Source organism: Podarcis filfolensis, assembly GCF_964270895.1.
Source record: "Podarcis filfolensis genome assembly, chromosome: 8".
Classification (NCBI taxonomy): Eukaryota; Metazoa; Chordata; class Lepidosauria; order Squamata; family Lacertidae; genus Podarcis; species Podarcis filfolensis.
In genome coordinates this window covers 4,932,503-4,959,227 of record NC_139611.1, presented here as the reverse complement: position 1 = coordinate 4,959,227, position 26,725 = coordinate 4,932,503, and the positions used below count along the sequence as shown (strand labels likewise).

Here is a 26,725-nt window from a genome sequence, read left to right as displayed (position 1 = left end):
GGCAGTGTGGTGCAGTGGCTAGAGTGTTGGACTGTGACCTGGGAGACCAGGGTTCAAATCCCCCCTCGGCCATTAAGGGTGACGTCGGGTGTGTGTGTCAATCAGTGCCTGCCAGAGTAACCTACCTCGGTGTTGTTGTGGGGATTAAAGGAGGAGGGAGAGAACCATCTGTGCCACCTTGGGCTCCTCGGAGAAAAAGGCGGGATATAAATGCAATAAAATAAGCAGCCTTGGAGCATTTTCCGTGCTTCTCCTTCTGGCTGACCTCCCAGGGCTGTTGTGCGAATAAAAAAGGAAGAGCTCGGGGTGGTGGGCTGGCAGTCGCTGCCTCTCAGCCTGGCCTCCCTCCCGGGGCTGTTGTGAGTTGTGTTGGGAGGAAGCGCCATGGAATGAACAAGGGAGGGAAGAAAGGCTCTGGGCAGCTTCCATGCCAACCAGGGATGCCAGGGGAGCGTCTCCAGGTAGGGCTTGGTGCGGCTGGAGCTGCTGAGGCTGCGCAGGGCCTTCTCCTCCCTCTTCTTCCTCCTCCCTCCCACCTGCACCTGCACACCTGGGAGGGGAAACAGCGCCAGGTGGGGGCCTTTTGCCTCTTCTCGCGACCCGTAGCTCAGAAGCCGCGCCGCCGTGCCTTTTGGGAAATGCAGTCCTCCCTGTCATTCATTTCCGTTCTCGGGGGGGGGGGGGGAGAATAGAGGGCAGGCACTACGACTCCCAGAAGGCAGTGGGCGAGCCGGCTCCAACCCCTCTTTCCTTTCTCACGCGCCCGATTCGAGGCCTCCCCATTGGTCGGCTCTACCGACTCGGTATCTGGGCGAAGCCCGGGTCCTGCCAGCCAATGGGAGGCGAGAGTCGGGCGCGGGGGGCGTGGCAGGGCGGGGGGCCGTTGGCAGTTGCTGTTGCCCCCGAGCCCGGGACCCGAGAAACAGAGCCAGAGCCTCTTCGCCGCTCCCTCCTCGCCTCCTGGGGCTGAAGACAGGGCTGCGCGGGGGGGGGGGGAGACGTCTATTGCATGGCCCTCGAGGTGTCCTCTGTATGATATTGTGTGTCTCCATAGCCTCTCCCTTTCACCCAGGGACCCCCGAGCCCGGGACCCCGCGAAACAGACCCGGAGCCTCTTTGGGCCCCAGAATGAGGCGTCCCACTCGCAACAGGAAAGGCTGACGGTCCCTGCCCCCAAGTGGTCCTGCTTCTCTATGGAGCTAGAAAGGGAGGCTCCGACCTCCAGGCTCCCAGAGGCAAAGTTGGGAGGCCTCGCACTGCAGTTCTACCAAAGAAGGCCACCCTGCACTAGTTAGCTCGGTTGGTTAGAGCATGGTCTGATAATGCCAAGGTTGCAGGTTCAATCTTCATAACGGCCACCTGCATTTTCCTGCATTTCAGGGGGTTGGACTAGAGGACCCTTAGGATTCCTTCTCATTCTGCAGGTCTGTGATTCTAACATCTCTAAGGGGGGGGACACATCTTGCATCTCCAGCTAAAAAGAGCTAGATGAGCAGCTTACGATTAACTCCATGTGGTCATATTCCGGGTGCACGTAGCTGTTGCTGCACCTCCTCCCCCCAACGGGTCTTTAGCAGTGAGTGACTACTGACCTGCATTTACTACTGACTCTGTGCCTTGGATTTCAACCTCTTTATGTGGCTAAGTACTGGTGCAGTGGCTGATCAGCTTGCAGTCTCTTTGTGTTGTGCTAATTGTTGCCACCCACCCACTCCTTGGGTCCTGGCTGGGCCCTTCAAATCCAGAGAGAAGCTGGGGTTATGCCAAAGCAGCCAGCCCACATTGATAGGTAGTGAATTACATATGATAGGATGTTCCAGCCCTGAATGACAGAAGTGTGGAAACTTGCTCTGATTGCCTTCTGAAGAGTTTAGGAACAAGGCAGCAAAAATTACGCTTGTCCTCCTCTCTGGTCCTCTCCCTGGTCTTTGGTTCTGTGTTGTGATTGATCCTGTTCTAGCCACTGAAACATGACTTGGAATAAGACTTGTCGACTTCATGATTGTCTAAGAAATGGTAGGGAGGAGCATGGGCTAATTGCTTATGGAATTATAAAGCTTTATCAAGTACCTCCAAAGCCATTAAAAATCTGTTTGGTATACAAATAATTGAGCTGCTTATAAAAGTGTTGAGTATAGTCAGGCAGCTGATGTGATAACGGGGGTCTATAAAAAGACTATTAATCTTTGGTCTGTGGTGTAACCCTGCAGGACTCTTCAACCAAGCGTTCGGCCCCTGTCTCCGGATGGGAAGAGCAAGTCCAAGGTGCAGGGTTCTTGGTGTTGGGCAGGGTTATCCTTGGGCCTTCCTAAGTCTGGGTTGGTTTGTTTTTCTTCATTAAGAGTTTTTTCCTGGGCTGCTTAAGCTTTTCTTTCTTTGGTGCTGCTTTCATTTCCTCTTTTTGGGGGGAAGCTTCACTTTGGGAAGTGCTTTGTAAGAACAACTTGGACGTTTTTCTGATCTTGTCTGCTCAATCTCTAGGAATTTCCAAAGAGAGGAATTTTTGAGCAAGACACCTGCTGAAAGGTCAGAATGCGGAAGTGAAGGCAAAGGTGCCTGCAGCTGCTGCTCCTGCCCCAGTGGATGCCTGGAAAAGTACAGGACAAGTGCCTGGGCAGCAGGTCGGTACAAAGATAAGAAGAAGTTAGCTTTTGAAGACTTCTTTGAAAGGAGTAGCTGAACCCAGAAGGGCATGTTTTCTTGGTAATGTCTAGCCACAACTCCCAGTCATGCTCTTCAAGAGGCATCACATAGAAGGGGTAGAAACCCTTTGTTCATTCTTTGTGATCTGTCCCACAGGCCTCTGTTGGCAAGAAATGGCAAGCTCTCAGAGGGGAAAAAGTATTGTATTGTTAGCCTTCGCCAATTCAAAGTGGCACCTAAGGGGATGGAGAAATCCATGTGTTCGAAGACTCAAAAGGTGAAAGGGATTGGTTCTAAAATCACTGAAGAATGCCTAGTATTTGACGACTTGCCTAGTAGCCCCAGGCAACCAGGAATTTCATGCCGGTGACTGAGCAGCCAGCTCACTTGATTTCTTGGCTAGCTGTAAAGGAAGAGTAGTCTTGTCTCATCCGCAGTCATCACAGAAACACAGTGGACTATCAGAGTGTCTCTCCTCCACCATCCTTCATGGAAGAAGGCACTTTTTTGCTGCGTTTCCATGCTGACTTTGGAGGAGGGGGCAAAACAATTATTGCAGGCTAGTAACTTTTTGACATTTGTAAGGCTGGCTGAAGAAGTACCCTTCTTCAAGGCCAAGTCTCCCCTTTGTGTACAAAATGGATGCAGCAGGTGGAAGGAGAACTGTTGCTGCATCCTTGTTGAGCTCCTCTTGTCCTGGCAGGAGTACAGCTATGGGGCTGGGGCCCTGTGCTGTAGGATCACCCTATACGAGTTATTAGAGGGTTGAGTTGTTATGTCACCAGAGAAATGGATGGTTGTTTTCAACCCTTGCACAAAGCAGACACAAATGCCTGGACAAGGGCTGGGATCTAAGAAATACCCGTGCTTAGATGTGTGTCTATAATGTGTTTGTGTTGAAAAAGGTTCTAAATTTATATAGATATATAATAATTTTATTAAATTTTCAATAACAAAACTAAAAAACAACCACAACAACAACCACAAACAATACTTGAAGCCTTTCCATCTCACTAGCTTCCTGATCTGGTTAGCCTTGGTCCAGGAGTCAGCTTGACACCTGCTTACTCACATCTAGGTTCAATGTGGAGAGACGTACTTCAATGGGAAGCTGGTACAGCTCTTTCCTGCTCACAGGTCTTTGAGGAGTCAATCCAGCCATGGCTACGGGAGAGAAATAATAATCATCATATGGAAGAACCACCATTAATCCAGGTTTGCAAATTCATAAAGCTTGGGCTACTAGTTTGATGAATCATGCCAGGACCATAGAGGGGACAAATTGCAAAAAGGGGTTGTTTTGTAAAGGAGAAAGCTTGCTGCTATTTGTTTTACAATTATTATTATTATTATTATTATTATTATTATTATTATTATTATTGTTTTATACCCTGCCCTTTTCCCTGAAAGGGACTGAAGGCAGCTTATAAACAAAATAAGAAATAAAGATATAGAAAAAAGAAGCCATTAATTTTTTTTAAAACATTAGTAGAATTAGATATTAATTGGCTCTTGAGTTGTTTTTGTTTTATTAAGCATTTTGTGTTTTGATTTTGTATTTTTATGTTGTGGTCTGTCATTTGTGTTTTTATATGATAAATATAATAATACAACCTACACCTCACCACAGCCATAGCAATGGAATGCAGGGAGCATCCTTAGACCAAGCCCGGCCATTGATCCTCCAACCTTGGTGTCGTCTACAGATGATAATTGGCAGTTGGCCCTTTGGGGTTTCAGACAGAGAGTCTTTCCCCAGCCCCACCTGGAGATGCTGAGGATTGAACCTGGGACCTTGTGGATCCAAAACAGATGCTCTGTTGTTCTACTTCTGGAGCACCTTGGGGTCCCCATGCCTGGTTACTGGACTCCAACTACTCCTGACTGTTGGCCATGCTGACTGGGGCCAATGGCAGCACACCTGGAGAAGGACACATTCTTCAACTATTTCTTTTCAAAGAATGAAAACCATTTTGCAGCCTGTAGCCAGAATGAAGGCAAGATATCCTTTGAAGTTGGGGAAAGAGCCACAGGGGTGGTGGTTGTGGTGAGACTTTATTTCTATACCACCTGTCCATTACCCAGGTGAGGGAACACCTTTTAAATGACACACATACCGAGAGAATCAAGAATATACACCCAGGGTCTCTGGTTGTTACATCCTTGTGATGGGCCAAGTATCTCTGGCAGCATTATTCGTAGCTTACACGGCTCAGCCTTTTTGCCCTCAAATTTTTTTATCTGGCCACAGTTCCAGGCTGTACCGACAAGCCATTTCCCTCCGTTCAGATCCCTAGAAGCAGAAGGTCCAGTTACCTGCATCTCTGTTGCTCGCATGGGGCTCCCGTCTCTCAGCTTCGTCAGTTTCTGGGAGGGCAGAGAGAAGACCTTCCTGATGGTTTTCTCCACCAGCTCCAATCTAATCTGTGCGTGAAGAGGAAAGAGAAAGAAGGGGAGGGGAAATGATCCAAAGCTCACAGAAAAAGTGCTAATTCAGCAGCTGTGGAGCATAATTATGGAACCAGGCACACAGCATGTCAGAACTGGAGACACCATTGCTGCCATCACCACACCAAGCCCTGAATTGTGCTCTCTCTCCAGCCCAGCCCACTTGACAACTATGGGAGAAGAGTGGGCCTCCTGGATCTGGGAATAAGATCCATCTTTCACCTGCACAGAGCTCTCCCTCTCCCTCTTCCTGCCTGTGGCTTCCAGCAACTGATCTTCAGAAACACTGCTGCCTTCCGCTGTGGAGGTAGAACTGGGTCCTGAGGCACCCTGGACCTAAGATGCTCAGGGCTTTGTAAAAAAAAATTATTTACTTACTATGAGGCAGGTACTCGGCTCCACTTTATGGGGAAAGATGACATCTTCCCCCTGAAGCGCTTTGCTGATTAGAATTGTCGCCTTCATAAAAGTGCTCTTCACTGCCTCATCCTAAAAGAAGGGATCTTATAAAATTGAGGCACCCAATCATAGAGCAGAGAGGCAGGTAATTTCACTCTCATGAATAATGGGTTTTCCATGATCAACATTTGTTGTTTGGAATCCATTATTATTGGAAACTGAACTTGGTTATCACTGGTTCCTCATTCATATAAAAGACCATGATTGATTTATTTTAAATTTAAAAATCTGAATTTTTTTTATTTAAATCAGATTTTTAAAATAAAATGCTTTTGGAGGAAAAATCTTTCTAAAGATAGTATTCTGTTTAAGTTGCATTATAGTCTAAAGGCTATTTATCAGGAAATAAGGATTTGTTTTAAGTTTTTCATATGTGCTAAAACTCAGTCTAAGTTTTTATTTTTTGTTTAACCCCATCAATTAACAAACATGGACAGATATGCTAAAATCTTATTGTTTTACTTAAATAAATTGTTTAAATTGTTATTCTCCTGCCAACAAAGTACAGCAGAAAAGTTGACCAAATATAAACAGTTAACTTATTAAACCTCACAATAATTTCATAATTATCTGTCTATGTACTTCTAACAGTTTAACCAAATCAGTAATTTTTGATTTAACTGTAAAAACTACTCTGAAAATGTATTATTCCCAAAATGAAACCTTCATCTGGTTGTAAATATTAAGATTATACCAGCAAGAATGTAAAAATATGATTTAAATCAAGTCTTACAGACTAGTGATTTGAATCGTTATTTAAATCAATTTGATTTAAATCAAATCCACCCTGCATCTCAGACACCTGGCACACTGGCTGGAGCTTTTGAAAGATGTTGTCTAAAATTTCTGAGAGTTCTAGAGAGAGAGAGAGAGGTGAGTAAATGAGGCAGGCGAGAGGGAAAGGTCAGTTCTTTGTCAGGGGGCTTCCAGTTCCTCCTTCCAGGTGGGATTCAATGGCACGGCAACAGAGTCAGTTCCGCTCCCCAACAGACTCCAAACTGGACATTTTTGGTGGTGGGAAAAGTGACAGGGAAACTAGAATGGAACGGGGGAGCTAGCATTTGCGTGATGCGACACTGTCTCATCTCCCTGCGAGCGAATCGGAACGAGCGCTCAATCGCTGACCTCAGTCAACATCCCCACAAACTTTTGCCTACAGAGCAGGACGAAGGTTCAGGAAGCAGGTCATCGGGAAGGGGCCACAGAACTGCCGCATCCGCTCAGTTCCTCGGACCGGCAATGGCAGCCCCAAACGGTGGCTGCACCATGTCATCTTTGCATGCTTCCAAGGGCACCAACTGGTGTCTATCATATTGGGGTAAACTTTCAGGGGAGGGGTCTTTCTGGGGTGGCTGAGGGTCATTTCCAGCCATCATCAGGGACCTCCTAATGAGAGAGCTCCCCACGGCTCCTAGTACGGCAAGGGAGGTGCCAGAAATAGGTGGGGCAGTGACAAGCTGTAGGGAGACTAGAAGTACCTCCCCATACTTGTGTCATGCGGATTATGGTTTCCATCGCTTGGTGTAAGACTGAGAGCGATGCCAGCAGCTCCTCTACAATAACTTCCTGTTGTGGGGAAGCACCCAGCATGTCAGAGAACTAGAGACACCATCCCTGGTGACAGCCTCCATTCCTTGTTGCAGGATGGCGACGGAGAATGAGCCCAGGGGCTCCTCTTCAATAACTTCCTGTTGTGGGGAAGTACAGGGTACAATTTCAGGGTATGGCAAGGGAGGTGCCAGGAATAGGTAGGGCAGTGACCGTACTTAAGCCAGGTGGGTCATTGCCTCCATCGCTGGTCTCAAGAGGGCGACGCAGAAGGAGCCCTGGGGCTCCTCTTCAATAACCTCCTGTTGTGGGGAAGCACACAGTATGTCAGAACTGGAGACCCCATCCCTGCCACCACCACACCAAGCCCTGAATTGTGCTCTCTCTCCAGCCCAGCCCACTTGACAACTATGGGAGAAGAGTGGGCCCCCTGGATCTGGGAATAAGATCCATCTTTCACCTGCACAGAGCTCTCCCTCTCCCTCTCCCCGCCTGTGGCTTCCAGCAACTGATCTTCAGAAACACTGCTGCCTTCCGCTGTGGAGGTAGAACTGGGTCCTGAGGCACCCTGGACTGAAGATGGTCAGGGCTTTGTAAAAAAAAATTTAAAAAAATTACTTACTATGAGGCAGGTATTCAGCTCCACTTTATGGGGAAAGATGACATCTTCCCCCTGAAGCGCTTTGCTGATTAGAATTGTCATTTGCTGACAAATTCCTCATCGGTCAGGTGTTGGTACAAACCCTTCCCTAGATTAAACACTGAAATCCTGAGCCAATGTTTTAGGGCAGCCCACCACGCTTTAGTTGAAATTGGGCATTCACCAGCTTCTAACAGAAGTATGGAGTTGAAAATACAAACTAGACAGAGCACTGGCACTTCCAGGATGAGTCAGGCAACCTCAGGTCAGATCACCTGCACACTCACAGGTTCAGCAGCACTCCAGCAGGTGCCAAGAGAACTAACTTGTGACTATCTTTCTAGTTAACTTCCCCCTGTTTACTTTGGGCCCTTATTGAGAACGCTTATTTAGAAAGTTAGAATATTGCTTTTTTATGTGCCTAGAATTGTGAGTGTATGCTGCTGCATTTTGTTGTTAAAACTACCTTTATAATAAATTCCTTATTTTTTATATTATTTCCATGTGGACCCACCTTTGTCGTTTGGGAGGGTTCAGATACACACATTAAGGACAGCACTCCGTGTGACTCCCGCTAAAGATCCTTTGGGAGGGAGTGTGCTGTCAGGATCACATGGGTGCTGGTTTCACAGTGTCTCCAAACACACATGTCTATCAGGCCCCATGTTAGCATGTCACAGTCCAAAGCAAGAACTTGTAGGTGCTTGGGGGGAAGCAGCAAAGTGAGATAGGGCACAATTTTCCAGGCCATCCCTGACACAAGGGGGACAAATTTTGTAGAAAACCCTTTGAAGGCCTTCCTTCAGCAGCAGCAGTCTCTTGCAACAGAGAGAGGTAGACAACTGCTCCATGTCCTGAGAGCCAGTGTGGTGTAGTGGTTAAGAGCGGTAGACTTGTAATCTGGTGAACCAGGTTCGCGCCTCCTCTCCTCCCCATGCAGCTGCTGGGTGACCTTGGGCTAGTCATACTTCTGTGAAGTCTCTCAGCCCCACTCACCTCACAGAGTGTTTGTTGTGGGGGAGGAAGGGAAAGGAGAATGTTAGCCGCTTTGAGAATCCTTCTGGGAAAGGACGAAAGAGAAAAATTAGAGAAACAAAATGGAATCAAGGTGGCTAAGAAAATAAAATATCTGGGAATCTGGCTAACCACAAAAAATATAAATTTAATTCAAGATAACTACTTGACAACATGGAAGGAAATTAAAAAAGATCTAGATATATGGAATAGAGTTAAGCTTTCGTGGATGGGAAGGATGGCGGCAATAAAAATGAACGTACTTCCAAAAATGTTGTTCTTGTTCCAAAGTATACCAGTGATTAAAGGCTCCAAAATGTTCAAGGATTGGCAGAAAACCCTTTCGAAGTTTATATGGCAAGGGAAAAGACCGAGAATTAGATTTAAATTGCTTACAGATCGAAAAGAAAGGGGGGGATTCTCGGTCCCAAATTTGAAATTATATTTCGAGGCCGCCTGCCTTTGTTGGATCAAAGAGTGGATAACTTTGGAAAATACTGACTTATTAGACCTAGAAGGATTCAACAATAGGTTCGGCTGGCATGCCTACTTATGGTCAAATAAAGAAAAGGTACATAAGGGGTTTTCAAGCCACATCATTAGAGGACCACTATATGAAGTTTGGGAGAAAAATAAAAAACTCCTAGAATGGAAAACACCTTGGTGGTTGTCGCCAATGGACATTTTAATAATTAAGAAAACAAATATGGAAGGAAAAAGATTAACGTACGAAGACCTACTAATAAGATCAGAAAGCGGCTGGAAATTAAGAACATATGAGGATTTGAAAGAAAAATTAACAGGCTGGCTACAATATCATCAAATAAACGCAATGTGGATGGAAGATAAAAAAGTAGGGATAAGTGAAAAAAAATCCAAATTTCAGATAGAAATAATTGAAGGTAAAACCAAATTATTATCTAGAATGTATGATATACTATTGGAATGGGACACCAAAGACGAAGAAATAAAGGAGGTTATGACAAAATGGTCAATGGACTTGGGATACAATATAGATTATGAAAAATGGTCGAGGTTGTGGAATAATGGAATAAAATTTACAGCAAGCGTCACCCTTAGAGAAAATTTGGAGAAGATGATATATAGGTGGTATATCACACCAGCAAAATTAGGAAAAATGTATAAAACAGGAAATAAGGCCTGCTGGAAGTGCAAAATCAAAGAAGGCAATTTCTACCATATGTGGTGGACTTGCGAGGAAATGAAGAAATTCTGGGACTTGATTTATAATGAGTTAAAAAAAATATTTAAATATACTTTTCCTAAGAGACCGGAGGCCTTTTTACTAGGTATAATTGGGGATGAAATTAAAAGGGAAGATAGGATTTTATTCCAGTATTCGACAACAGCGGCCAGAATATTAATTGCACAGAATTGGAAAAGTACAAATATACCAACGGTTAGAGAATGGCAAACAAGATTATTCGAATATGTTGAATTAGCAAAAATGACGCAAAAAATTAGAAACCAAAAAAATACAAAGTTTATTACTGATTGGAATAAATTTATGGCATACATTGAAGGAAACCACAGAAACCTAAAAACTATAGCAGGTCTGTTATAAAACTTATGATGTGCAAATCGTTAACAAATACTAACTGCAGAAAATGGAAAATTTTATCAAGAAGTCCGAAATCGGGAGGGAAGGAGGTCAATAGGGGAGTAGAAGAAAGACATAAATATCTAATTATATAAAATCTTAATGAATAAGAGATAGAACTGTACAGAGATTGTTGCTTTTTGGTGTTAGATGTGGATATTTTTTTTTCTTGTCTTCTTGTTCTCCTTGTTTCTTTTTAAAATTGTTGCCTTGTCTTTTGTGTTTTTTGTTTTTTGTTTTTCTTTCTTTTTATGTTGTAACTGAAACTTAATAAAAAGAATTTTAAAAAAAAAAAGAGAATCCTTCGGGTAGTGATAAAGCGGGATATCAAATCCAAACTCTTCTTAAAAAACAAAACAAAAAAAACCTGCTCCATGTTCTACTTGATCATACCTGTGCCAGCAAGGAGTAGTAATATGCTTTTAATAAACATGAATGCTTCAATTTCATAACAGTAATTGGAAAGAGAGTCTCATCCTAAACCCGATGCATTATCAGACAGTTTATCCTCACCTTGCAAGCTCCTTAATTAAGTTTGCTATGCGCCTCTTGTCTTCAGGACATAAATCCTTCAGAGAAGCACTCTTCATTCCTCCTTTGCCAGGGACCTGAAAATTAAAACCAGCTTTTTAAAAAGCAATCATGCTCTTCCTGATTGGCGGAGGGGGCATGAACAGGCAGCTGCAAGGGATTTGTTAAAAGGTGGCATGTTTTCCTGCCATAGCTGTCAACTTTCAGGTTTGAAAATAAGGGATCAGCAGCCTCAAAAATAAGGGATCAGCAGCCTCTCCTGTCCCGGGAACAATACGGGATATCTAACAATCCGGGATAGCAGCAGGAGGCAGCGGGAAACGGTGCTGAAATAAGGGAATTTCCCGGGAGGAAAGGGAAGGTTGACAGCTATGCTTCCTGCTCCTCCTATTTGAGGCTGAAAGGCAGCTCATCTGTCACAACACTATACACAGCTGCAAGAACAGGCAATAATGGAGGTGTATCCAGAGTTTTGACTCCCTAAAAGAAGCTTTTAATCCTTAGGCACTGTGACAGAAACTGGTCTTGCTTGCTCCATTTTGGCCCCAGGCTCGGAAGTATTAATCTAGCCAGTTACAAATACTAAAGAAGATTTTTAGACGCCTGGACAAGGAGGATTTTTCAAGGCCTACACAATTACTTTATCCTTGCCCCCTGAATGCCACAATGATGGCACAAAAAAAGAAAGAAAAAAAGTCTTCTAAGCCAGATACAAACAGCCACTTTTCAGCTGTGGGAGAATAAGAAGAGAGCAAGGGAGGCAGAAAAAGTCTGCATCCAATTGGACTGCCATCGCTGCCACCATCCTAGACCACGTTTGCATTATACCTAATTTGTTTCAGTATTTTAACAACAGTAACAACAGTCAGAATATGAAAGCAAGTCAAAGCAGGCCAACAAAACTCTGTCTCACCTTCTCTGATACTTCTGAGTAAGGAAGAGCCAATTGGGAGTTGGCTAGGCAGGCAAATGAAACTCAAAAGCCCGGATCTAATTTGTCAGGAACTCAGCGCGTACAATGACATTATTCACAGCTTGATCTCATATATTCCCAGGGTAGGGAGACTGCCTGAGAACCGCGTGTGCATGTACACTACCTTGGGCTCCATGATGAAGGAGAAGGCTAACTGTAAGCAAATAAACATGTAAATATGAGCAGCTAGAGATCAAATGTTCCTAAATGGCAGCTTTAAGCCATTTCTCTAGCTCTATAGGGAGTACCTAAAGGCTGGCTGCCAGCCTGTGAAAATGAGATGATGGTGCCTAAAAACACACCAAGACTTTTCCAGCCCTCCTAAAGGACCTGAAAAGGTGGTATCCCTAAGTTATCATTTGAGCTCTTTTACTTCTAGCCCTCTCCCCAAAGATACAAACAGACCCCCAATCTCATTTTAAGCTGTTGCTCCAAAGTCGCTGAGACAAGGGTGCATGTGCCGTATGCACAGAGTGAATCCGAATCAGGTCCTGGCCCAATTCACTACCCAACAATTCAAGCTAAATTTGGCAACCATTCAAAGATCATACCTGGGACATAGACAGGTGGCTGCTCTTCATCAGAAACTGAATGCAATTTCATTCAAGGAAAGCAAGGGCAAAAGGTTTGTTCCATTCTACATTTTACAGTCTGGAAATATTATCTCCGTGATTGAGCTAGTCTGAAAATTCTTCTGCATCAAAATTGAAGTTGAGACGCAGCACAACACTGACTGGGAGACTACAGACATTTCTGTAAATCCACTTTGCTATTACTCTTAAACAGACCTGAATGAAAAGGTTGTCTTTTATTAAAGTCCCTGTAACTAGCTCAGTCACGGAGATAATGAGCCACATTTATTTGTATTAGCCTTGATTATAATAGCAACTCCTGGAGGCTATACACTCAATGAATGCTCCTCAGACTCTTATTTTGGACACAGACTAAGCTTTAAAGTCACACATTTTTTAAAAAGCTATCTTGGGTTCTTACAAGCAGGTACTGGTATCTGGGGGATCAGGAGAGAAATCTGGGTAAACTGCACCCACCAAGACCATACCATGGGACCATTCCCTGTTGGACCATCCAGACTGCCATCAGACTGCATATCTTTAGCAGTCATTTATCAACTCATAGTAGATTCAATTAAGTTGGCCATCAGCCCATTGCCAAGTAGTGGCAGCAAGTTACATCCAAGAAGTTGTTCTCCACACATCATCTCTTCTAGATGCTGAAAGGAAGCTTCTTACTCTGCCCCAGTGGGCCTGGGGGGTGGCGGCAACCATATGGACTAAAATCCATATGGGTGGGTGTTTCGGCCCCCCAGCCTCCCCCCCAATGGTGCCCCTGCAGAATGGATTGCACATTTATTCAAAACCCGCTTAAACCAATTTAATTTGTTCAACAAAACTGATTGGCTTGACCAGTGAAACCAGCTTTTCGAAGAGTGGTAGTCATTTATACCTCCCTCACCCCCGTCACCCTAATTGACTTTTGGCACCCTCCCCACAAGTGACCCCACTGCCATAATCTGCAAGACTTCTTGCTTCACCAGCACTTCAGGTGACTCTGTCTCCCAGCAAGTGATGCTGGCACAATTTTAGACACACCAAGATGAATTCAGTCCGTTAAGCCCCTTGACGGTGGTGGGCCAAGCTCACCAGGGTTGGTCCCCTGTTGTGTGGGCCCAGCTAACACCCTCATACAACCAAAATACAACATAGATGGTATTTAACACCTGAAAGAATAGGAAAAATGAATAAAAATTGTAGCGATGTCTGCTGGTGATGCAACACCGGAAAAGGTACTATGATACATATATGGTGGAATTGTTTAAACATCAAACAATTTTGGGAAACAATATATAACAAAATGAAATAATAATAATAATAATAATAATAATAATAATAATAATAATTTATTATTTGTACCCCGCCCATCTAGCTGGGTTTCCCCAGCCACTCTGGGTGGCTTCCACAGACACCAAAAATACACTAAAATGTCACACATTAAAAACTTCCCTGAACAGGACTGCCTTCAGATGTCTTCTGAATGTCAGGTAGTTGTTTATCACTTTGACATCTGATAGGAGGGCATTCCACAGGGCGGGCGCCACCACCGAGAAGGCCCTCTGCCTGGATCCCTGTAACTTGGCTTCTCGCAATGAAGGAACCGCCAGAAGGCCCTCAGTGCTGGACCTCAGCGTCCGGGCAGAACGATGGGGGTGGAGACGCTCCTTCAGGTATACTGGGCCGAGCCCGTTTAGGGCTTTCAAGGTCAGCACCAACATTTTGAATTGTGCTCAGAAACGTACTGGGAGCCAATGTGCGCAGTATATGCAACCTGACGTGGTGAGCGCTAAACAAGAAGAAAATATATATAGGGCTTCCGGAACAGCGCGCTGAGGAGACGGGTGGGGATTTGCACAGCCCTCTCCACTCAGCAGAGTCCTCCTGGATCAGGCTAACGCTCCTCCTGTTTGCCTGCTCTCTCCCAAGACCTCCTTCCTTCTTGGTCTCAGTTTCTCAGATGCGACCGTATCCCGCGCTGCGAAGGTTGCCAACAAAGAGCAGCTTCAACACTGCAGCGGTCAGATCACCCCAATACCACCTAACACCCGATTAGAGGTGACCATAGCTGATCACAAATTCTTTATTTTTTTCTTTGTTCCACTATGTATCAGGGTGGGCCAGTGTGGTGTAGTGGTTAAGAGTGGTAGACTCGTAATCTGGTGAACCAGGTTCACGTCTCCGCTCCTCCACATGCAGCTGCTGGGTGACCTTGGGCCAGTCACACTTCTCTGAAGTCTCTCAGCCCCACTCACCTCACAGAGTGTTTGTTGTGGGGAAGGAAGGGAAAGGAGAATGTTAGCCGCTTTGAGACTCCTGAAGGGGAGTGAAAGGCAGGATATCAAATCCAAACTCTTCTTCTCTTCTTCTTCTTCTGGGGAGACTAAATTAATATAATAATAATCCTTTGCTCGTCCACATAAGCTTTTTTCATTTATTTATTGAGGCCCCTAAGTCTTTGAACTGAAGAGATTTCTCCAGTTTCAAACCTCATCTCATGCTCTTTCTGAGCCAAGTCTGTGCCTTCCATGGGTCACACCAAGCCTGGGAGTCAAAACAAGCTTCTCAGGTGAGTATCAGGCCGGAGTCCATGAATGTTGCTCCACTTTATCTGGCGTCAGGCTCTGCCAATGGGAAGGGGAGGGTGGTCCAAGGGGGTCAATTCTCCAAGCGGCCAGTCCTGCCTTCTCGAGCTTCATCCTGGAAACCAGGCTCAGCTCCTCCTGTCCTCCTCACGAGAGGCATTCCCTGCCCCTTCTCGGAATGGATCTCTTGCAATCTCTCCCTGCCATTTCCAGCCAGGCTCTCCATGGGGCAGCGGCCCTTTCTCTCCCCGCCCCCTCCCGCCGATTGGCCAGCAGGATCCGTGGGGGCCAATCCCCGGCGCGGAACCCGAGTCTCCTCCCGGCGTGTTCCTAGCCGGAGCTGAAGAGGAGACGGACCGTCCCGCCGGAAGTTCCGCTGCGGAGGCTGCGGGGAGAGGGAGAAGGCGAGCTCGGCGTCGGGAGGGGAGATGGGCCGGAGTCGCTCGCGGTCTCCTCCGCGGAGGGGTACGTAGTCTCGGCAGCCGCCCGGCCTCCCCCTTGGGGTCCTGCTGCTCCTCTTCGCCGCCCTTCCGGGAGGCCTCGTCCTCCTTCCCAGCTGCCCGGGCGAAACCTTGGCTTGAGGGTTTCTCCTTCGGGAAAGAAGGGAGCAGCTGCAGGCCGGTGCCTCGGCGCCACAGGGAGGGAGGGCGGGTTGTGGGAGCCCAAGGCAGGCCTCGTCTCTCTTGGCCTGGGAGGCAGAGATCCCCGCGGGTCGAGGCCGAACCGAGTCCCCGAGGGCGCGTTCCTCTCGTAGGGTGGTGGGGCTAGGGAGGTGCGGAGGGGCTGCGAGGCAGGCAGGGTTCAAATTCACTCATCTCAGCCCAACCCACCTCACAAGGCTGCTGTGAGGATAAAATAGGGAGGGGGAGAACCATGCTGGCCTCCTTGGGAGGAACGGTGGGCTAGGAACGCAGTAAAAAAGAAAGGAATAGCTCTCTCTCAACCACTTTGTGGAACTGGCCCTGTTGTAGATGCAGAACAGGTACTGTCTGGAACCAGTAAGATACCAATGTTTTCTGCTTTGTGGCTCCTGGAAAAAGGTAAAAGGCGGATCTAGACGGATCCTCGTGAATTCATATGATTTTTTCATTCAAATTAAATAAAACCACCATGATACTGTAGACCATGTCTTACTCTGTAGACAGCATCAAAAAAATCATGCACCCACTATTTCGTGGGGCCGCAGGGGCGCAAAAACATGGTTAAAAAACACGGATCCTCATGATTTTTGCACAAGACCAGCTCAAAGTCACCATCAGATCAAACATCATGGCCAGGGGCACAGCCTGCACCACAAAAATCACGGATCCACGCCTGCCTGGCCATACCGTGGCCCAAAAACGTGGTTCCGAAGCATGGATCCTCATGGATACTCATGATTTTTGCACAAGACCAGCCCAAAGTCACCATCAGATCAAACATCATGTCCAGGGACACAGCATCCACCACAAAAATGACGGATCCACGGCTTCCTGGCCATACTGTGGCCCAAAAACGTGGTTTTGAAGCACGGATCCTCATGGATCCTCACGCTTTTTGCATTGGGCCAACACAAACTCAATGTCAAAGCACATATCATAGCCAGGGGCACAGCCTGCACCACAAAAATCACGGATCCACGCCTGCCTGGCCATACCGTGACCCAAAAACGTGGTTTTGAAGCACGGATCCTCATGGATCCTTATGCTTTTCGCATTGGGCCACCCCAAACTCACCGTCAAATCACACATCGTAGCCAGGGGCACAGCCTGCACCACAAAAAACTCGGATCCACGGTTATCTGGCAACGGCATGGCCCAAAAACGTGGTTTTGAAGAACGGATCCTCATGGATCCTCACACTTTTCGCATTGGGCCAACCCGAACGCACCGTTAAATCACACATCATCTCCAGGGGCACAGCCTGCACCATGAAAATCACGGATCCATCGCTTCCTGGCCACTCCGTGGCCCAAAAACGTGGTTTTGAAGAACGGATCCTCATGGATCCTCACGCTTTTCGCATTGGGCCAACCCAAACGCACCGTCAGATCACACGTCGTAGCCAGGGGCACAGCCTGCACCACAAAAATCACGGATCCACAGCATCCTGGCCACACCATGGCCCAAAAACGTGGTTCCGAACCACGGATCCTCATGGATCCTAACGCTTTTTGCATTGGACCAACCCAAAATCACTGTCAAATCACACATCATGGCCATGGGCACAGCCTGCACCACAAAAAACTGAGATCCACGGTTTCCTGGCCACTCCATGGCCCAAAAACATGGTTTTGAAGCACGGATCCTCATGGATCATCACACTTTTTGCATTGGGGAACCCAAAATTCACCCTTTATTCAAATATCTTGTACATAACCACAGATCTGACCAGAAACATCATGGATCTACTGCTTCATGGCCTGGCCAGATGCTACCCTGGATATATTGGCCAATTTTTAGGTGGGTGTGTCTGGATGGAGGAAACGGAGTCAGCTGAATCTCTATCCATTAAGATGGGCGCCCAATGGCTGGGCCAGAATTATTTCAGTTCGGTTTGCCAGCTCCCAGCTCTTCATGGGGCGCAATAGTCACCTGTAGCTGCCATCAGGGGTCCCTTTGTGATCCTTGATGCTTCTGTCTCTATGGAGGCATTGGTCACAAATTTGGTCAAACTGGAATTTTTGAATCTATGTCAGGTTAGGCAATCGGTACTGTACCTGTCCCTTTCCAACCTAGCCATGGTGATCCATGCAGTAGTCACCTGCAGACTAGACTACTTTAACTTGCTGTACACCTGAGCCGGGGAATGCAGGGTATAAATGTGATAGAGAGTGAGAGAGAGAGAGATGCAGGGCTACCCTTGAGACTGCTCCAGAAACTCCATATGGTCTAAAATGCAGATGCATGAGTTCTTACTTGGACTTTGTGGAGAGCCCACATTCAGTTGGTTGTTCATCAGCTGGATTGGCTCCAGGCGGAGTATCGAATCAGGTTCAATGTTTTGGTGCTAATCTTTAAAGCCCTAAGCAGTCTGTGACCTTTCTTATCTGTGGGAATTATCTTCCAATACACCCCCCATGAGTGTGACGCTCATCTAACAGCAACCTACTGGTGGGCCCTGGCCCAAAACATATCCAGCTGTCCTCAACCAGAGCCAGAGCCTTTTTGGTGGAACGCTTTGTCTAACGAGACCAGGGCTCAGTGCAATCTATCTCAGTTCTCTCACTTGTCATGGTGAGTGGGCTTGCACATTCCTATGACCCTTGTGAGCGAAGCCGTTGGGAATCTCGTACTCCCAGCAGGGTCACCCAAGGCGGTAAGGTCAAAGAAAATTAAATATGCTCAGAGTCCTGTAGTGATTTCATGCTCTTTATTGCAGCTTGTAAAACAGTGACTGAATTTCCCCCCAAACCTCAGGCGTTTATATACATTATTTACACAATGAGTCCCGTCTGACTGGCTGATTCTGCTTGCCATGATGTGTGATTTGACAGTGACTTTGGGTTGGCCCAATGCAAAAATTGTGAGTATCCATGAGGATCCGTGCTTCAAAACCATGTTTTTGGGCCACGGTAAGGCCAGGAAGCCGTGGATCTCAGTTTTTTGTGGCGCAGGCTGTGCCCCTGGACATGATGTGTGATCTGACGGTGAATTTGGGCTGATCTAGTGCAAAAAGCATGAGGATCCGTGCTTCAAAACCACGTTTTTGGGTCACGGTATGGCCAGGCAGGCGTGGATCCATGATTTTTGTGGTGCAGGCTGTGCCCCTGGCTATGATACGTGCTTTGACATTGAGTTTGTGTTGGCCCAATGCAAAAATCATGAGGATTCATGAGGATCCGTGTTTTTTAACCATGTTTTTGCGCCACTGCGGCACCACAAAACAGTGGATGCGTGATTTTTTTGGTTCTGCCTACAGACTAAGATGTGGTCTACACTTTCATGGTGTTTTTATTTTGTTTCAATATAAAAATCATATGAATTCATGAGGATCTGTGCCTCAGATCCATGTTTTTGTGGTGCTGCAGCGCGGCAAAGTGTTGGATGCACGTTTTTTATAGTCCAGTTTGTAGGCGTGCCTTCTAGGTGTGATTTGACACTGCATTTGTTGGAGTTATTTTTTAAAAAGTGGAGGATCCATGAGGATCCGTGTAGATCCGCCTTTTACCCAGACCCGTGGCTCCTTACACTCAAGCAGCATATACATTTTGTGCAATACATAAAGGAGGTGGTGTCTGTGGTTCTCTACCACCACCACTAACACCCTCCATTTTTATCCTCACAGCAACTCTGTGAGGTAGGTTAGACTAAGAGATTATAACTGGCCCAAATTCATTCTTATGTGTTCTGTATCTGACAGGATATATAAACCTGGAGCTCTGCTGGCCTAATAATTTGATTTATTACCTGGCCTGCTCCCTAAGGTTCAGCACCCTAACCACTGCACACACCCTGGCTCTTACTTTCTTACTTAGAGAAGTGACATTTATCTTCATTAACTTCTTTTTTTTTTTAAGAGGCCTGGATAAACTCATGCAGGATGAGCCTGTTGGTGGCTAAATTAACATTCCAGCTAGGCAGGCTTTTGGTCTGATCCAACTGAAGGGCCTTTGTTAAGTTCTCACTCTGGCTCTCCCACCCCCAACAGATTAGATGCACCTTGAAGGCAGATGCCTATTTCATGCTTATGAGAATTTTTTTAAAGCACCGTATCTATCAGTATGTAAAAAGCCACCGGAGCAAACATGGTTGTTTTGCTGTGGAAGGCAGAGTGTGCAGAACGTTCTTGGAGTGTGTTTTAACTTGGCTAGAACTCAGAGATGTATAGGTGTGGAGCTAGTGGATTTCACTAAGTGCCCCCTGTAAGTCAAGCACAGCTTCTGAAGACAGAATGGGACCTGCCTTATGTTGCCCTTACCTCTTTGGAAGGAAGGAGGTTGCAGGATACAGGATGGAGCAAACTTTTAAGATGCAGGACTGAGACTGAAAAATACACTGGTTTGTTGAAGCCAGTCGGTGTATATAGTATGTTTCTGTAGGAGGAAAGCTGTACTTTAGAAATGAAATTCAGATAGGCAACTAAAGTTGCTTGCTCTGTATTTTTAGAACGTCGGCGTTCCAGATCCACCTCACGTGAGAGGGAGAGGAGAAGACGGGAGCGATCAAGGTCTCGGGAGAGAGAAAGGCGGAGAAGCCGTTCCCGTTCCCCACACAGGCGACGATCCAGGTGAGGAGGTATCATCAGATAGTAGCTCTAAAGTTTCTGGCGAACTTGTTCTGTAAACACTGTTCTCGTTGTAGGCAATGGGTGTGTGAGGCAGAGCAAGCTACTAGCTCTTGCCATTAGCAAATATTGGAAAAGATGAGCGGGTAGTTTGCTTTTTTAAAAAACAACAACTCCCCCCCCCCAATTGCAGGAAATTATGACCCAGTTAACTACTCTACCTAAAGTAATTTTAAATGATGTATGGAGGCCCTCTTGAAAGAATTCTCTTGAAAGAATAGAGCCAGCAACTGGTCCTGGCAGTTCAGCTGTTTCTGTCCCTTCTCATGATAGCTCTAACCATATTAGCTCCTTTCTATCCCGCCTTTAGCAGTGGCTTTGCTGGGATGTTTAACAATGAGAAAGGATTTGTTTTTAAGGTTGAACAGATGGTTTCTAGGCAGCTGAAATATCCTCTTTTGAGTGAGGAAGAGAAAGATCTGTCCCTTGATGTGAGTGTAGCTAAACACAAGCTTTTTCTGCATTCAGAGTGAGCTGATGGTGACCGGGTCCTCCTTTCTCTGTAGACCTGCAACTCCCCTCCATTTGCTTTGTAGAGAATATTCTTCCCCTATCCTCTTCCATAGCACCTTTCTGTTGTTCTGAACCCTTCTCCTGCAATAGACTATCATATCGATACTGTTGTTTAATAAATGGTAGGAGAAAGGAGGAGCAGGCATGGGTGCTTCTTTGTACTCTGCTTTAAAGACCCAGCCTTTCCTTCCATCTTTCCTCCTGCAGCCTCTCCTTGGTTACAGGTGTTGATAAGGCAGAGTTTGCCTTGTTTCATCCTGACAAGATCCCTTTGAATCACCTTTCTAAAGGAGGTAGGTGTGGTGGCAGCAATGCCACCTCTCTCCCTCTTTGTGGCTGCCACCTCTCTCCCTCTTTGTGGCTGCCTGGCAGAGGAAGCCGTACACTTGCTTGACTGAGGTGGACAGAGCATTGCAGGTACTTGACAGTTCTTTGCTCACAGACGTGGTGTCAGCCACAAAGCCAGATGTGGGATTTTGTGATGGTTTTGTTTTGTGTTTTCACAAAAAAATCAGCAAGTGTGCTGGTGCTTCTTCTTCTCTGTGTTGCATAATCCAGCAAGCACACCTTTCCCTTGCCATTCAAGTGCAACCTGCTCTGGTTTGACTCTCTAGATCTCCACGACGACATAGATCCAGCTCTTCTTCCCCTTCCCGGCAGAAAGAAAGGCGAGATGATGAGAAGAAAGAGACCAAAGATGCTAAAGGCAAAGAGCGTCAGATCACAGGTAATGAAACAGCTTGGGGTGTTGCGAGCCATGCTGGGAAATTGTGTGTCATGATGCACCTTATTAACTTTGGCATTCTAGTTTGTGGTCAGATTTATAGGGGAGGGGTAGTTTGCTAATGTGAGAAGGATCTTGCCTTTTGGGCAAGGTTTGTTTGATTGATGTGTTTCTGGTTCTGTTGGTGAGGACATATCCTGCCTCTGTTATTGAGAGCCTGTAGCTCATGTGTTGCACTGAGTCTGAGGGTCCATATAATCCTTTGTTGTGCCAATAAAGGCACCTTTGTTTCTCAAGTATATCATCTCTTCACACACCAAAAAATCCACAGCTGTTGATAGGATGTTGTGTTTTTCTAAACACTTGTTCAACAACATTTTACGTGGAACTATACTGGGTCCTTGAGGTGTGGCTCTTTTTGAAGAGCTGGAAGGATTAGCCTTTTGTTTTGGGTGGCTGACACCCTCTTCAATAGAAATACAGTGGTACCTCGGGTTACATACGCTTCAAGTTACAGACTCCGCTAACCTAGAAATAGCGCTTCAGGTTAAGAACTTTGTTTCAGGATGAGAACAGAAATCGTGCTCTGGCGGCGCGGCAGCAGCAGGAGGCCCCAGTAGCTAAAGTGGTGCTTTAGGTTAAGAACAGTTTCAGGTTAAGTACGGACCTCCGGAACGAATTAAGTACTTAACCCGAGGTACTACTGTACTTTCAGAATTGTTTACCAACCAAAGAATAAAAATACAAAACACATTGATAGTATAAAATCAAAAGTGGCAGAACACAGCAGACAAAACAAAATGATATGAAACAATCAAAACATTCCAAAAATCTTCTTGGGGTGAAAGGAGATACATAGGTGAACTGTGTCCTTATTACACATGTTAGAAAGAATATATATATATAAATGCCAAATAGAAAAGATAAATTGCGACAGCAGACTTGCAAAGTTAGCAAAAACCTTGGTGAGAGTCAGTGACATGATATCCAAACAAATAAAATCCAGAATATTGAAATAAAATTCAGGGTAACTCCCCCAAAAGAAAAGTGAACAGAGTATGGTCTGGATTCTTCTGGTGAGGAATTCATGAAAGAATTGAAGGAAGACCAAGCTATAAAATTTATCTCTGGAAATAGTCACCTCTGACTACTCTGCAGTGTTGTTAGTTTGTTTATGAGCACAATCTTCCAAACCCTATCGTGCCAGTTTTGCATAGTTAACAAACAATCACTTCTCCATAAGAATGCAGTCTATATCCAGACTGCTGCCAGGAAATGTCTTAAATATAATATCTTTTATTTATTCCTAGCAAGGCCAATGGTGTTTCACCATTGTAATAGTTAGAATCCTAGAAATATGCTGTTTGAGGATGGTTCTGTGGCATTATTTATCTTTAACTCTCTTTCATTTTATCTCCTTGTTTTGTCTTGGCTTCTTTTTCAGAGGAAGACCTGGAGGGTAAGACAGAAGAAGAAATTGAAATGATGAAAATGATGGGATTTGCATCATTTGACACAACAAAGGTAAGTGTCTTCTTAGTGCCCAGAATTCCTAAGAGTGAGATGTGAACCACTCTGTGCACTGGCACAGAAAATCCACACCATGTGGTAGTGGATGCAGAATTCAACTTCCTGAGAATCCCTACCTTTTTGTTAAAAGGGGGGGCAGGTTTCTAACACTGCAAGTTTTTTAAAGAGTGGTGCTTGAATGTGTTTGAGCAAGACTAGTGAGACTTCAGAAGATTCCGTATGATTGGGGGCAATCTGGCTTTCATACCCCCTGCAGCTGCTTGCCTCTCTCATGAATAGCAAAATAAGAAGCGAACCTGTTTTTATTCAGTATGTGAATAAAACAGTATGTGCAGGGCACAGGGCTTGGATTACCTTGGCAAATCTTGAATGCAAAGAGTTGTTTATTATTATTTTATAATAGCAACATCTCCTTTTGTAGCGCATTGTAGGTTAAACAGAAAGCCATTTCTGGCAAGTTTAGACCTTCCTCACTTAATCAGACCATGGTCCTGAGTTTTCCTTGCCAGTCATTTAGTGACTCCAAATGGTGACTCCAAATGGTCTTTTAGTGTTCTTAATGGCGGAACAGAAATGACAGAAAGGCAGCTTGCTCAGCTACTGGGGAGGATTCAGGTTTGTTCTATAGTTTGTCCATCCACACAAGGCAAGGTTGAGCTCCAGTAGGCCTGGCCTTGGGCCTTTGCACTAGATTCTAGGACAGGAGTGAAGAACCTCCAGCCCAAGAGGCCTCCCCATCTGGCCTGCAGCCTCTTCTCCTTGCCCACCCAGTACAGCAGTTTAGCTTGAAGAAGCCTCCTACTGGCTTCCTCCCCCCCCCCAAAAAAAAATTGTGGCAGAGAGAGCGCATGTAAACGATGGAGAGAGTGAGGGTGTGTGTGTTGTGGGAACTATGAGGTGGTCCTACCCACCACTGATACTCAGCCCCTGGAACATGTTCCCAAACCTTCTACACTACAAGGGGCTTCCAGACTTGAAACACGTCGTACAAGTTCCCAGGAACTTCCAGGTAGCTTGGAAACAACTCATGGAAGCATTACATTGGCATTGTGTGTAGGAACTCTGCCTAGACATATTTCCCAAAAGCAACTGCAAAAAAGAGTAAAGAGCAAGATATGATTGGCTTTTGTTCATGTCTTAAAGTAAAGGTAAAGGGACCCCTGACCATTAGGTCCAGTCGTGGCCGACTCTGGGGTTGTGGCGCTCATCTCGCTTTACTGGCCAAGGGAGCCGGCATACAGCTCATGTGGCCAGCAGGACTAAGCCGCTTCTGGCGAACCAGAGCAGCGCACGGAAACGCCGTTTACCTTCCCACCGGAGCGAGACCTATTTATCTACTTGCACTTTGACGTGCTTTCAAACTGCTAGGTTGGCAGGAGCAGGGACCGAGCAACGGGAGCTCACCCCATCACGGGGATTCGAACCGCCGACCTTCTCATCGGCAAGTCCTAGGCTCTGTGGTTTAACCCACAGCGCCACCCGATTCCTCCAAAGTTCCATTGGCTTTTATTCTCACTTTCCTCCCAGAAATGGGCTTTCACACTTCCTTCTGCAGCCCCATGAAAATCTACTCAGGGTTGTGAGGCTGTCTAGGGAATGCTGATGGAGTTGGGGGCGGGGTTGCTGAAAATACCCCTTCCCTTACAAGAACAGAGGAGCAATGCAGGCTCCAAGTCATTGTCCTCTTCCCCTGGTCAGGCTTCCCTGCACCTTACGTTGTGTGACGATGACTTTGTACTTCTGTTTGTGTTTTGTAGGGCAAGAAAGTGGATGGCTCTGTAAATGCCTATGCTATCAACGTATCACAGAAGAGGAAGTACAGGTTGGCATTGTTCAGTTTGGACCCAACTGGCCATGAGTGCGGAAGCTCTAAGGTCATGTTTGTGTTGGGCGGGGATGTCACTATGTTCACAGGAATACTTGGAAGAAGAGATTTTGGCATTGCTTCAGAACCCCCATTTTTTAAATAGAAAAACAAAAGCAGATTCCCATTTGTGGAAAATCCTGAAATGATTACCCTAAGTATTTCACTTGGGGTTTCTCAGACTTGTTATGTTGAGCTGTCTTGTGGATAAACAAGTTCCTAATTGTGGCAGTGGAGCAACCATGATTTCCCATTGCAGGAGCAAAAAACTGTCACGATTGACTTCCTATGCCTCCTGCCCTTTCAGGGTTGCCTTGCATAATGTAGAATTAGTTTGCTGCCATGTGAGGTTCTTGTTAATTGAAATAGAGGATCTGTAAGAGTTACTAGCCTTACAAATGGTATCTGCAACAAAGGTTTACAGTGTGGAGTGCTTCTTCTCAAGATACCAGTTTTACAATTCCATTCCCGCCCCCCCCCCCAAACACCCTCCAGTTATTTTGTGAGCAGTAAGCATGCTTAGGCCCCAGAGGCTGTTTTGGGGTCATTATCCCCTACATAGGATTGTTCTTCCAAAATGTTTTTTTTTAATTTCTTTAAACTTTGGAGTTTCCCCAAGCCTACTGACATCTCTGCTCGTAAGTGTGTGTTGTGCTGTGCTGTTTTAATTGCATATGGACCACACACAGAGAATGACTTCATGGATTTTGCTACCATTAATTTCTAAGTTAGAAAGTAAAAGCAGTACCAATAAGGTTGCTTCGAAGTCAAGTGTGCTTTTTTAATATGAATTCTAATTAGCACACAAGCACAGAATTGTGATTAAGAATATAAAAAATAACATACTGAGATTCATTTTTCTAAAATTATTCCAGCACTTACAGCTGGCAAAGGCTTTCTGGGTAATGGATGGGCAATGCCAAGAAAAAAATCAGGAAGATGGGATGGGCGTTCAGAACTTTTAGGGGTCAGCAAGAAAGTTCACTGCTAAGGTTTGCCTTTTCTCATTGCAGGCAATACATGAACAGAAAAGGTGGATTCAACAGACCTCTGGATTTTATTGCTTGACACCTGCACTTGTTACATGTGAAAGACAACCTCACTCTCTAGTCCCTTAATTGTCTTACCAGCAACACCTGTGGTTAAGCGGATTTCAGCTTCTTCCCACACAGAATGGGGATCTCATCTGTGGAGAGTCCATGGAAGTGACTTTGTCTCATAGGAAGAGACGGTAACATGTTTTCCTCAAATGACATGTTTGTACAAAATGACTTTCTTTTGTGTTGCTGTGTTTTTATTTTTTGTAGGTTTCTGTTTTAAAATATTGCCACTTAAATTAAAAAAGAAAAATCTGTGTTTTCTTCTTGAGAGCACTTCAAATAGGAAGCCCCTTCTTAAAAGCTAGGATGAAAAACTATTTTCTTTTGTCTTAATGAGGTTCTTGAGATAAGTTTATTTCATTATTTCTACCCCACCTTTCCTCCAAGAAGCTCAAGGTGGTATACATGGTTCTCCCTCGTCCTCTTTTTACCCTCACAACAACCCTGTGAGGTAGGTTAGGCTGAGAGTATGTGACTGGTCCAAGGTCACCTAGTGAGTTTCATGGCTCAGTAGGGATTTGAACCCCGAGATATACTTTGGTGGGTCGGGGGCTCTTCTCGGATTTAGAGAAAGTCTAAATTTCAAACCCCCTGGTTCTCCCCCTTCATTGTCTTGCTTCTGGCCAACAGTGGGCCTTGCCGCTGTTCTTGGGTGCCTCTAACCAACATATGAACATGGTAACGCAGCTCCAGTGGAC

The 26,725-nt window shown here is 45.6% G+C and overlaps 1 protein-coding gene and 2 long non-coding RNA genes across 9 annotated transcripts; 2 read left to right on the top strand and 1 right to left on the bottom strand.

Annotated features, from left to right (window-relative positions):
* Positions 1-904: 904 nt before the first annotated feature.
* Positions 905-6,112, top strand: LOC310769913. Of its 6 annotated transcripts, none has more exons than XR_014551836.1 (4): positions 905-2,265; positions 2,482-2,621; positions 3,722-3,858; positions 4,274-6,112. It is a non-coding gene; the product is annotated as an uncharacterized lncRNA (long non-coding RNA). The 6 variants fall into 6 exon arrangements; XR_014551837.1 differs by having other exon boundaries at positions 939-2,254; XR_014551838.1 differs by having other exon boundaries at positions 967-1,424; positions 2,211-2,621.
* On the bottom strand, positions 3,557-13,151 carry LOC310769914. Of its 2 annotated transcripts, none has more exons than XR_014551842.1 (4): positions 12,429-13,151; positions 10,887-10,981; positions 4,960-7,238; positions 3,557-3,807 (listed from the first exon to the last, which is right to left on the bottom strand). It is a non-coding gene; the product is annotated as an uncharacterized lncRNA (long non-coding RNA). The 2 variants fall into 2 exon arrangements; XR_014551843.1 differs by having other exon boundaries at positions 4,269-7,238; positions 12,429-12,899.
* Positions 13,152-15,337: 2,186 nt separating this feature from the next.
* On the top strand, positions 15,338-26,281 carry SNRNP27 (small nuclear ribonucleoprotein U4/U6.U5 subunit 27). Its single transcript, XM_083629752.1, has 6 exons — positions 15,338-15,496; positions 20,119-20,239; positions 21,424-21,536; positions 22,978-23,057; positions 24,821-24,885; positions 25,941-26,281. The coding sequence occupies exons 1-6, from the start codon at positions 15,460-15,462 to the stop codon at positions 25,993-25,995; spliced, it is 471 nt and encodes a 156-aa protein (XP_083485878.1). The 5' UTR covers positions 15,338-15,459; the 3' UTR covers positions 25,996-26,281.
* The last annotated feature ends 444 nt before the right edge of the window (positions 26,282-26,725 follow it).

Bases quoted from the DNA above. Each gene is read 5' to 3' on its own strand.
- SNRNP27 (XM_083629752.1), top strand. From the start codon at position 15,460: ATGGGCCGGAGTCGCTCGCGGTCTCCTCCGCGGAGGG. The intron at 20,240-21,423 runs GTGAGGAGGTAT...TTGACTCTCTAG, and splicing joins CCACACAGGCGACGATCCAG to ATCTCCACGACGACATAGAT. The intron at 23,058-24,820 runs GTAAGTGTCTTC...TGTGTTTTGTAG, and splicing joins CATCATTTGACACAACAAAG to GGCAAGAAAGTGGATGGCTC.